Raw genomic sequence first — 12,755 nt, 5'->3', positions numbered from 1 at the left:
CGGGTCTAGATTATTTATATATATTGTGAATAGCTGGGGTCCTAGCACCGATCCCTGTGGTACCCCACTAGTCACTGCCTTCCGCTCGGAAAAAGACCCGTTTATTCCAACTTTTTGCTTCCTGTCTGCCAACCAGTTCTCTATCCAAGACAGTACCTTACCCCCAATCCCGTGTGCTTTAACTTTACACGCTAATCTCTTATGCGGGACCTTATAAGTTTATAACCAGTGGGTATCATTAGGAAGGCATCACTTCACCTGAAGAAGGAGCAGCGCTCCGAAAGCTTGTGATTTCAAATAAAGCTGTTGGACTATAACCTGGTGTTGTGTGATTTCTTACATTTGTCCACCCCAGTCCAACTCCGGCATCTCCACACCATCATTAGGAAGGTGATTGATCTGCCAAATCTCACACTTTGATTATCCCCTTATATTTTTTACAGAATTTTTGTAATCCTGTAAGTGGGATTGGTTCTGCAGACTTGATCAGTCACCATGCTCTTACAAATGGATGAAAATATAGTTCTTTTTGGGAATGCGTGGTGCAGTGGGTTAGACACTGGTCTTTCACCTTCGCGATCTGGGTTGGAATCCAGTCCAGACTGATGGTTTGAAAATCTCTGTTGGTTCTGAAGGTCCTACATAAATTGAGTTCAGGAAATATCAATGCAGTTTTAGTGGGTACAGCACAAAATGATCCCAAATTCATCACTGAGCAGGACTTAATTTGCAATGTTACTCTGAGAAGGCCACAAGATGGAGAGTGTGCTGTTGTGGAAGTACTCCGCTGAGGTTAGGGTTGGGGCACGGTGGAGAACATTTACTCTGTATTCAGTATGCTATGGCACAAAGTAGACCCAAAACTGAATAGAACTAATTGGTGTAGTGGGTTAGATACTGCAATTTCACCTCTTGGACCTGGGTTTTAATCCAGCCTGGATTAATGGGTGGAAGTGCCTGCCTTCATGGTGCTGACTATAAGGGGCTTATATGAAATGAGTTCGGGCAGCCTCAATCCAGTTCTATTAAATTGCCAATCTCGTGCAGAAAGACTAGAGGATGACTGGTGCAGAATTTAGAAAACTGCCACACTGGTGCAGTAGTGAGTGCCCTTCTGAAGGTCGGGTTGAGGGACATTTTTAGGGCAGAATAAGAGGAGCTTTGCTCTGCCTCTAACCTGTGCTACATCTGGCCCGCAAGTGGCGGCACGGTGGCATAGTGGTTAGCACTGTTGCCTCACAGCGCCAGGGACCCGGGTTCGAATCCGGCCTCGGGTGACTGTCTGTGTGGAGTTTGCACATTCTCCCCGTGTTTGCGTGGGTTTCCTCCGGGTGCTCCGGTTTCCTCCCACAGTCCAAAGATGTGCGGGTTAGGTTGATTGGCTATGATAAATTGACCCTTAGTGTTAGGGGGATTAAATACGTGGGGTTACGGGGATAGGGTGGGATATGTGTTGGTGTAGGGGTTATGGGGATCGGGTGGGATATGTGTCGGTGCAGGCTCGATGGGCCGAAATGGCCTCTATCTGCACTGTGGGGTTTCTGTGTGTGAAGTGCTTCATGCTGGCCCTGGGTGCCAAAGGGGAAAGTGTTCCATTTCCAGCATTGAGCTCCCTCTGTTTGATGATGACAAAAATTCAAATAAAATAAAACATAATTTAAAAAAAAAATGAAATTGCTCAGAAGTTTGTAATCTTTGCAAGTGCTTTTTGAGTTGTGCTTTGTATTTCACTAGCTACGTTTGATGGGGAACAGCACACACTGAGCCTGCCAGCCGTCAACAGTATTGTTTTCATCCTGCGCTTCCTGGAGAACCTCTGCCACAGCCTGCACTGTGATAACCTGTTCAGCAGCCAGCCCTTCACCATATACAATGCAACTTCTCAGACGCCCGTGGAATATGAAAATGAGAGGATGCACGCAGGTCTGTCACTATAAATGTGCCTTTCATGGGTACTTACTAATTTATTGTCATTCCTGATCATTTTCCCCATGTTGTTTTAAAAAAAAGAAACGGTTAAAAAAAACCCTACCAAATGAATATCCTGATGAAGGGCTAATGGAGGAATGTCTTAGAGTGTACTGTACTCTGTGATCATCCTCATTTGTAATCCACTGCTCTGTCCACTCAGTTCTTCCAGTTATTACGGTGCTCAGTTTCCGACACACAGCATAGCTGCTATTTCGATTTGAATACCTTTGGAGTTTTTAAAACACAGATAATGACGATGATGTTCAGTCAGGGTTTCATTCATTAAAATAAACATCTGATAAAAGTGTTTAAAAGCCAACAGCGGCTTCCTACTGTGGAACTGGGTCACATAGACCAGAAAAGTCCAAGTTTGACCCATAGCCTGTGGTGTGTCAGTGGAGGAGGCAGTAAGGCAGACAGAATTGGATACAGCGCTCCTAGTCTAGCAAAGAGTGGCTATATCGCTGTTCAGAGGTTATTGGGGGGGGTTGGGGGTGGTCCTATTGCAAAGTGTGTGTGTGTATACGTACAAGTGAGTGTGCATGTTTTTTGCATGTACCTGGGCTCGATCATGAAAAATAGCTACTTGGGTATTGGACCAGAGGGCTTCAGTGGAACTCTACACCAGCAAGATATAGTGCCTTCAGGAGATGAGGGTGGGTATAAAATTTGGGAGAGGAGGGTGAAGGATTACAAATAAGCCCATCAATGAAATGCCATGTATCTTTTGTGCTCCAGTTAAGGTTTCCTACATTGTCGCAGCCTCCTGTAGCTGGATGTGGTCCAGCTGAAGGTGTGACTGCATGAAGACCCCAGCCAGCAATACGCTACACTTGTAGGAATCGTCAGATCCCCAGCTGAAATACTGAGGTCGAGTCAGTCCGATAATTAAACGAAGTTTAATGTAAACTAAAGAACAAACAATGGAATGCAGGAGAGACAATCAACAGGTCTTTTCTTAAGGCTGACTTCACGAGGTCTGACCCGGGAACCTCCCCGCCTGACTTCATGACGTCATCACGTTGCCCGCCGTTCGGGACGTCACGTGACCAATGTGGTGACGTCATCGCGCTGGTTCTGGAACTTACTGAGAATGGGTTATTTACAAACAGTAAACAAACATAGGTGCTGTAGCACTCTGTTAAAGGCAGTTATATAGTCATACATGCGCCCCCCCAGAAGTGTCTTTAACCACAAAAGTCAATCGCAGAGGAGGTCGGACAAGCCTGTTCGAACGACTCCGATATTCCCGGAATCTCCAACCGCCATCGTAGATGCGAAACCGACCTCGGGGTCATTCTTCCGTTCACGCAGTCGGTGCTGTTGCTTTCTCGTTGCATTAGGCACGAAACTACAGGGAGGACGGCAGCATCTGGCTTTTGGGCCGAAACGGGCGTGATAGTAATAGAGACCGGATGGTGGAGGCGCCAAGGCGGGGTTCTTCGGGGCGGGACGCTTCGAGGTGGCGCAGTACTGCTGCATCACCGCATAAATAGTGTCAGCTTCGGCCGCGAGCGCTACACCGTCCGTAGCCTTCGACCTGGCGAGGGCTACTTGCACCTGCTCGGGGAGCTGGCTCAGGAACAGTTCCCGGAACAGAAAACACTGCGGCTCAGAACCAAGGATCGTGAGCATCTGGCTCATCAACTCAGACGGCTTGGCGTCGCCTAACCCGGGCAGTGTGAGTAAACGTCGCGCGCGCTCCGCTTTCGTGAGGCCGAAAACCTGCGTTAGTCGCGCCTTAAGCGTATCATAGTTGTTATCCACGGGCGGGTTTTCCAGCAGGCTGATGATCCTCGAAGCCGTCGAGCTGTCCAGTGCGGAGACCACGTAAAGATAACTGGTCTGATCCAGCACGATGTTCCGAAGTTGGAACTGAGCCTCCGCTTGGACGAACCAGGAGGCCGCCTGTTGTTCCCAAAATTGAGTGAGCTTCAAGGTCACTGCATTAACATCCATCGTGCTGCGTCGCGTTTCCTCCGTGAAAATCGTTCACGAAGCTTTGTGGTCACCACTGTAGGAATCGTCAGATCCCTAGCTGAAATACTGAGGTCGAGTCAGTCCGATAATTAAACGAAGTTTAATGTAAACTAAAGAACAAACAATGGAATGCAGGAGAAACAATCAACAGGTCTTTTCTTAAGGCTGGCTTCACGAGGTCTAACCTGGGAACCTCCCCGCCTGACGTCATGACGTCATCACGTTTCCCGCCGTTCGGGACGTCACGTAACCAACGTGATGACGTCATCGCGCTGGTTCTGGAACTTACCGAGAACGGGTTATTTACAAACAGTAAATCAACATAGGTGCTGTAGCACTCTGTTAAAGGCAGTTATATAGTCATATACAGGAGTCCCTTGGTGGCTTTGCCACACATTTAGCTGAGGGAGTCATCTAGGGAGTATAACCCCACAGGGCTAGATAATGTGAATTGTAATGTTAGACTGAAGTCCCGGAGGTTGAACTGATATCTCGAGGGTAAACCTCTTGAATCTAGGTTTGAAACGAGTCCAGATTGATGATCGGAGGCTTTCTCTGTTGATGTGCCAAATAACTGCCCGAATCTGTGAAGTTAAAGCTTAAGACTGAAGCCTTTTATTAAGTAAGAATCATGGCAGAGTTAACAGAGTTCATCATCGACCGAGCCCTTGGTAGAACATACCAGAAGAGGGGCGGGGCCAGGGAGGAGCATTAGTGGTTCCCCCCCGTGGAACATTCCAGACATTACAAGTACAAGTACAAATATCAGAACACAGTTATTTCATCACATTCACCCCCTGCTATAGATTCAGTCTGTCAGGAGCTCTGACAATCCTCTGGGAACGACGTAACTCTTGCTGAGGCTCCTCCCGGAGTACTAACTCCGGTTCATTCGAATTCCCAGAATCATCAGTATTTTCCACACTGAGGGTTTGTGTCTCTGAAGGTCCAATACCACGATTGAAAACTCTACTCTCAGAGTCGAACTCTTTTCGAGCTCCAGCAGGTGCAAGATCTTTAATAGAGACCGTATCCTCTCGCCCATCCGAATATTTAATATACGCATACTGGGGATTAGCATGGAGGAGTTGTACTTCCTCCACCAGTGGATCAGTCTTGTGGCCTCTCACATGTCTGCGCAACAACACAGGGCCCGTGGTCGTCAACCATGTGGGTAACGATACTCCATTAGTAGCTTTTCTTGGAAAACTAAACATCCTTTCATGAGGGGTGGCATTCGTCGCTGTACACAAAAGAGACCTTATGGAATGCAGCACGTCTGGCAGGACATCCTACCAGCGAGAGGTCGGCAGGCCTCGTGACTTCAGAGACAGTACGATAGCCTTCCACACTGTCGCATTTTCTTTCTCGACCTGCCCATTACCACGAGGGTTATAGCTGGTAGTTCTACTCGTTGCAATCCCCTTCGATAGCAAAGACTGTCGTAATTCTTCGCTCATAAAGGAAGAACCCCTATCACTATGTATATAGTTAGGCATGCCGAACAAGGAAAACAGTTGGCAGAGGCATTTAATTACAACAGCACTAGTCACATCCGGACAGGGGATAACAAAAGGGAACCGAGAGTACTCGTCTATAATATTAAGAAAATAGACATTACGGTCGCTCGATGGAAGGGGACCTTTAAAATCGAGACTCAAATGCTCAAATGGTCGAGTTGCTTTAATAAGATGAGCTGGCTCGGACGGCTTATAGAAGCGGGGTTTGCATTCAGCACAAACATGACAGGTTCTGGTCATTGTCCGGACCTCCTCAATAGAGTAGGGTAGATTGTGGGACTTAATGAAGTGGTTCATTCTGGTAACCCTAGGGTGGCAGAGTGCGTCATGGAGACTTTGAAGCTTATCTGTACCTAGACTAGCACATACTCCTCGTGACAAAGCATCCGATGGCTCATTAAATACTCCAGGCCTGTACTGAATATCAGTCATATGTTGACAGTTCTATTCGCCATCTTAAAATCTTATCATTTTTGATCTTGCCTCTCTGCTTAGTGTTGAACATAAAGGCCACAGATCGCTGGTCAGTAATGAGCGTAAAACGTTGGCCAGCGAGATAATGTCTCCAATACCTGACTGCTTCAATAATTGCCTGTGCCTCCTTTTCCACTGAAGAATGTCGAAATTCTGGTCCTTGCAATGTACGAGAGAAGAAAGCTACTGGTCTACCAGCTTGGTTAAGAGTTGCTGCCAACGCAAAATCAGATGCATCACTTTCCACTTGAAATGGGATCTTCTCATCCATGGCACATACCACTGCCTTCTCAATGTCCCGTTTGATATTAAGGAAAGCCTCCTGAGCTTCCGCCGATAGCAGAAAAGACGTCGACTTAATAAGAGGTCGGACTTTATCTGAGTAGCTAGCCACCCACTGGGCATAGTACGAGAAGAATCCCAGACACCTTCTTAAAGCTTTTATCGTGTGAGGTAAAGGTAATTCCTTAAGTGGGCGTAATCTTTCAGGGTCTGGCCCGATTACCCCATTCTCCACAACGCAACCAAGAATACACAAACGTGTAGTATTGAAGGTACACTTGTTTTCTTTGTAGGTTAGGTTTAACCTCTTTGCAGTCTCTAGGAACTTCGCGAGATTTTGATCATGCTCCCGTTGGTCACGCCCACAGATAGTAACATTGTCCAGGTACGGGAATGTTGCTAACTTCGAGTAGGATACACCTTCAATGAGCAGGAGTTAACAAGGTTGGGGTGTATAAAACTTTCAGTACTGCCACAGTCTATCAAACACCCAGTAGGACGACCATTAATCTTAATGTCCATCATAGATTTTGACAAGGAACACGGTATGGTCTGGTCAACCGTAGCCGAGGCTAGAGTAAAATTTTGGCGGCAGCAGAGAAGACATCGGGTACAGGATTACCCTTACACACTTTACTAAAATGTCCCCGTTTCTTACATTTAAAACAGGTAACCTCTCTGGCTGGGCAACTTTGCCTAGGGTGTTTAGATTGGCCACAAAAATAACACTTAGACCCATGGGGCACAGCCGCAACAATAGGATTAAGTGGGGGCTCCATTGGTGTTATGGATGCCTCCATACTCGGAACACACGAGGCTGAGAGAGATGCATGGGCTGATGCATACACTTCTGAATTCTTCTGGGCTACATCTAACGATCGAGCAGCAGCGACGACCGTTTTTAAAACTAACGAGTCGTTCTCGAGGAGTCTCTGTCTAATATAATTAGATCGGAGGCCAGATATGAAAGAATCGCGGATGGCTTCTTCCTGATACACTATGGCAGAGACAGCCTTGTAGTTGCAACCCTTAGCCAAAGCCTTAAGGTCCTGCAGGAAATCGTCCAGAGATTCCTCGGGTAATTGCCTGCGAGTAGACAGGAGATACCTGGCGTATACTTCGTTAACCGACTTAAGGTACTGGGCTTTAAGAGCTGCGAGGGCCTCTTCATATGTAGTAATATCTTCAATTATAGAGTAAGTTTGATGACTTACCAAGTTGGTTAGAAGACCCAATTTGTTAACCGTCGGATCGGTCGATGATGCGATGAAGTGTTCAAAACATCGGAGCCAATGCGTAAATTTCTTCGACGCATCTGCCGAATGGGGATCGATATCCAGACGCTCTGGTTTCAAAAATCGATCCATCTTCCAAAAGTTGTTACTTAATAAAATTGATGTGCCAAATAACTGCCCGAATCCGTGAAGTTAAAGCTTAAGACTGAAGCCTTTTATTAAGTAAGAATCATGGCAAAGTTAACAGAGTTCATCATCGACCGAGCCCTTGGTAGAACATACCAGAAGAGGGGCGGGGCCAGGGAGAAGCATTAGTGGTTCCCCCCCGGTGGAACATTCCAGACATTACAAGTACAAGTACAAATATCAGAACACAGTTATTTCATCACATCTGTCAGCTGACTATTTGGTTGGTTGGAGAGAAATGTTACGGAGCTTTTATCTTCTCAAAGGTGCTCCCTGTGGTAGTTCACCTCTCTCAGGAGATTTAAAACGTGGGGTAGTGTCTATAATAGTATTGCAAGTTAGACAACAGTGACCTGTGAAAGGAACAGGCTTGGTAGTCCAAGTGTCTTTTCCATGTGTCCTTAAGCTTTTTTTAAATTATGCTTTGGGAGCTGTCATTGAAACACATTGGGCTGGATTTTGTTACTGGGGCGGGCTGGGGTCGTGTAATCCACTTTTCGTGTTAGCCACCCGATTCTAAATCGATGTGGGAGAATGATGCCATTTTAACTTAAGTGGGCAATTGAGTTCCAGCGTGTGGGAACCCATGGCCCAATTAGTTTTTCCAGTCTGAAACTCGCCTCCGCTGCTGCATTTAAGGTCTGCAACAAGCCTTGCTTCTTCTGCAGACTGCCAACCTTTTGGCCTTTCATGTTAGAGGGACCTGGAGGCAGAATGACCAGTGAGAGACCCAGGTTTGATGACGTTGCCCTGCAGGCTTTAGTTGAGGGAGCAAGAGCCAATAAAGAGGTGCTCTTCCCTTCTTCAGGGAGGAAGAAGCCTCCCCAGCAGACCAAAGCTGTGTGGATCCAGGTGGCCCAGGAGGTCAACTCGATCACCCGCAGAACCTGGCTTCAGTGCAGGAAGAGGTTTCATGACCTTCTGCGCACTGGAAAAGTGAGTATGAATTTCCCATCACCCTCAATCTGATCCCCATTGCCTCTCCTCACCAGCACTCAGCTTTAGCAATCTCTTCCTCCACATCCCACTTGACACTGACATTCATGCACCCTTACCCATTCCCTCTCTCTCTATGGTCACATTCACCTAACTATTTGACTATGCAGCCCTCACACTCCCTATCACTGTGATGCTATGAAAACAACTTACAACACACAGGGAGGACCCTTAGTCTTGCCACCTCACTCCATCTTTGTCTCCTTCTAAGCATCTATGCTATGGATTCTCTACACTCCTTCATTCTCACTCAAACTCCACTTGTCTCCCTCATTGCAGGAAAAGAGAGCTCACAATAAAAGAGAACGAGCGAGGACAGGAGGAGGGCCACCATCAGTAGCCCACCTCACCCCCTGGGAGGAGGTGGTCCTGGAGATCGCGGGACTGGAGGATGAGGCGCAAGTGGGGGATGGACAGACGGGTGCATCACAGCAAGTTGGTGACAGAATAGTTTTCCATCTCATTGACATTGCATGAGTCGCTGATAATGATTCTGAAGCTCTAACAGATGGACTTATGATCATCTGCAATATGCAATGTGCATGTAACCTTGGCATCACATCTCTGACTCTTTTCTTTACTCCCCCACAGGACCATCGCAAGCACCTGTCCCCACTAGCCAGGAGGAAGAGCCTGAGCATCCAGACTCCTCAGAGGAAGCTGCAACCTCTGAGGGTGCAGCGTCAGCAGAATTCAGCGCACCCAGCACCAGCGCAGACACTCGCACCTCGGTGGGACCTTCAGGGCATAGAGTAGTGTTGTCACCTGGTGTATCACAGCTCACAAGTGAGCATCAGCAGATGGTGGAGACAGGGACAGCAATGGAGAGTCCTAGTCGGAGGGCGCAGGACTCTGCCAGCTCGGCTCAGCTGCATATTGACCCTCTGCCTCTGGGTCCATCCACAAGATCAGCGGTGCTGGAACTCCAGGAACAGATGCAGGAGTCTGGCAGGTTTTGTCTCCAGGGTCGCTGCGAGTGTGGAGCGAATGGAGGAGTCCATTGCGAACATGAGCAGAGCCTTTGAGGAGTCATTGGCGCATGAACGCATCACCATGGAAAGGATGGCAACCTCCATGGTGATAAGTCGCCAGAGTGCAGAAAACATGGTGAGTGTTCAGAATAGAATGACATCTCTGGAGGAGTGATGGTTATCTATTGAACAGAGAAACCAGACCTTCATGGAAGTCCTTCTGAGTAGGACTGCCAGTGCAGATACGGGTCCCCATGGCCCCCCTGATGTGCAGCAAGGTGCTCTCAAGCCACTTGCAAGCGCTGAGAGGGACCTGACCCATGAGAGGGAAGTTGGTGGCAGACATCAAGGAAGTGGGGGCTCCTCTCCAAGCATTCACACTTCCATGCCACTGCAGAACCTTCGGTCAGAGCCCCACCAGAGTCCCCACCCAACTGAGATCGGCGTCTCAACCCCTGCACAGCCGCAGGAGCAGCAGACTGTTGGCGAGCCCTCACAGGTTCGCAACCCCAGAGGATGCCCGCCAAAGGTGTCGAGACAGGAGCAGCAAGAAGTGAGCAAGGGGCCTCCACATCTGCTGAAGCCACAGGGGAAGCACCACGTAGTAGCATGCGTAAGAGAAAGATACTGCACAAATAGTCACAAGGGTAGTCACTTGGGTGAAATTTGATGTTTAATGTTAAAAAGCCATCAGATGGTTACTGTAAATATAAAATCTAATGGCTACTGCTGCAGTTGTGGCGTGTGTCATTTCGCTAATGGGACTTCTACATTGAGGGCTTAAGATTACTTGGTATATGCCTCAGTTGAGGAAGCGCTCAGTGAAGGTGGCGAGAGGGGTTTCCCAGGAGGTCACATTGGAGATTGGTGTCGGGCTCCAAACTTCCACAGCTGTGGTTATGCCTTCTAAAAGTTCCCCCAGACCTGAGACAACAAAGTCCTGCCACCTGCAAATGATGGCTGATCAAATATCCTATTTAATGGTGGAGCTGCAGCTAATAGTCAGCAATCCAATTGTGCTCCTGCCAGGTTTCACCGTCGTGTTTCAGAGCAGGCATGCTTCACGTCGGAAAAGGGTTAAAATCACCCAGGCCTTTCAAAATGAGATAATAGAGGCAATTTAGTGCTTGTTAAGGGCCTATCCCGCCTCTTGGAGGCGGGACAGAGACGGGAGCAGTAAACACGATTTATTGAAAATTGCATGGAGGCGGGGTTGGGCCCGGCCGCCACTTTTTGCAATTTTACCACCCCACACGTCTCCATTCCCAACTCCACGGCCCTGTGAAATTCGAACCCATTGTGCCTAATGGTCCAGATAAAAAGTAATGAAACTCAGCATAACTCTAACTGGTGAATACAGTGTCAGGTGATTCAGTACTGAGGTAGCATTAGGATTGAGGATGAAGAAATCAATCATCTTCTTGGCCCCTCTCCCCTGCCCCCTCCATCGTCACCTCCAACAACAAGTGTGAGGAGCTCATGGACTTATTTGTCACTAAGATTGAGACCATCCGTTCAGCTGCCTCTGCTGCTTCCCTCCCTTCCCCTAGTCCACCAAGCCAAACTTCCCCTATGGTTCCCCCCTGCCCTAGCCCGGAACTCACAGCTTTCTCTAGTTTCTCTCCTATCTCCCCCATGCCCTCTCTGAGCTCATTTTGTCCATGATACCTATCTGCTACTCCCTCAACCCTATTCCCACCATACTGCTGACCACCCAACTTCCCTTTCTGCCCCCCATGGTAGTTGATAGTGTTAGTGGTTCCCTCTCCTCATGTACTGTCCCCCTCCCCTTCAAATCTGCCCTCATCAACCCCCTCTTCAAAAAACCTACCCATGACCCCTCTGTCCTTGCAACCTACCGTCCCATCTCCAACCTCCCTTTCCTCTCCAACATCCTTGAACGTGTTGTCAGCTCCCAAATCTGAGCCCATCTTTCCCACAACTCCTTGTTTGACCCTCTCTAATCAGGTTTCCACCCCTGCCACAGCACTGAAACGGCCCTCATCATATTCACAAATTACATCCTATGTGACTGTGACTGAAGTAAACTATCCCTCCTCATCCTTCTTGACCTGACTGCAGCCTTTGACATGGCTGTCCACACCATCCTCTTCCAATGTGCCTCCTCCTTTATCCAGCTGGGTGGGACTGCCCTCACCTGGTTCCATTCCTATCTTATCAAGTCGTAGCCAGAGAATCACGTGCAATGGCCCCTCTTCCCACACCCATACCATTACCTTTGGTGTCCCCCAAAGATCTATCCATGGCCCCCTCATATTTCTCATCTACATGCTGCAAGATCCGATAACTCAACATCAGGTTCCATATGTACGCTGACGACACCCAGCTCTACCTCACCACCACCTCTCTCGACCCATCCAGTGGGTCTTTGATTTATCATGCTGCTTGCCCAACATCCAGCATTGGATGAGCAGAAGCTTCCTCCAATTAAATATTGAGAAGACTAAAGCCATTATCGGCAGTCCCCGTCACAAACTCAGTTTCCTAGCCACCGACTCCATCCCTCTCCCTGGCTACTGTCTGAGACTGAACCAGACTGTTCATAACCTTGACATCGTATTTGATCCTGAGCTGAGCTTCCGCCCCCATACCCACTCCATCACTAAGACCGTCTACATCCACCTCCGTAACATCGCCCGTCTCTGCTCCTGCCTCAGCTCACCTGTTGCTGAAACCCTCATCCATGCCTTTGTTACCTCTAGACTCAACTATTCCAATGCACTCCTGGCCGGTCTTCCACCTTGCACCCTCCATAAACTTGAGCTTATCCTAAACTCGCAACAAGTCCCATTCACCCAGTGCTCACCACCTACATTAGCTCCCAGTCTGGCAATGCCTCGATTTTAAAATTGTCAACCTTTTTTAAAAATCCCTCCATGGCCTCGTCCCTCCTTATTTCTGCAACCTCCTCCAGCCCGAAAACCTAGAGGGAGTACAGCGAAGGTTCACCAGACTGATTCCTGGGATGGCAGGACTGTCGTATGAGGAGAGATTGGGTCGACTAGGCCTGTATTCACTGGAATTTAGAAGATGGAGAGGGGATCTCATTGAAACGTATAAAATTCTGACACGGCTAGACAGACTGGATGCAGGGAGGATGTTCCCCCTGGCTGGGGGGT

The 12,755-nt window shown here is 48.2% G+C and overlaps 1 protein-coding gene across 3 annotated transcripts in view; it reads left to right on the top strand.

The window, feature by feature from the left end:
• Window positions 1–12,755, top strand: part of scml4 (Scm polycomb group protein like 4) — a 262,549-nt gene that overhangs the window by 213,512 nt on the left and 36,282 nt on the right. For all 3 annotated transcript variants that reach the window (XM_085997762.1, XM_085997763.1, XM_085997764.1), the window contains one exon: window positions 1,735–1,923. In XM_085997762.1, coding sequence (XP_085853888.1) covers window positions 1,735–1,923 — 189 coding nt within the window. The remainder of the gene's footprint in view (window positions 1–1,734; window positions 1,924–12,755) is intronic.

The sequence above is a fragment of the Somniosus microcephalus genome, chromosome 9, assembly GCF_052327205.1.
Source record: "Somniosus microcephalus isolate GS21.2 chromosome 9, FLI_Smic_1.0, whole genome shotgun sequence".
Classification (NCBI taxonomy): domain Eukaryota; kingdom Metazoa; phylum Chordata; class Chondrichthyes; order Squaliformes; family Somniosidae; genus Somniosus; species Somniosus microcephalus.
This window is presented reverse-complemented; position numbering and strand designations above follow the sequence as displayed.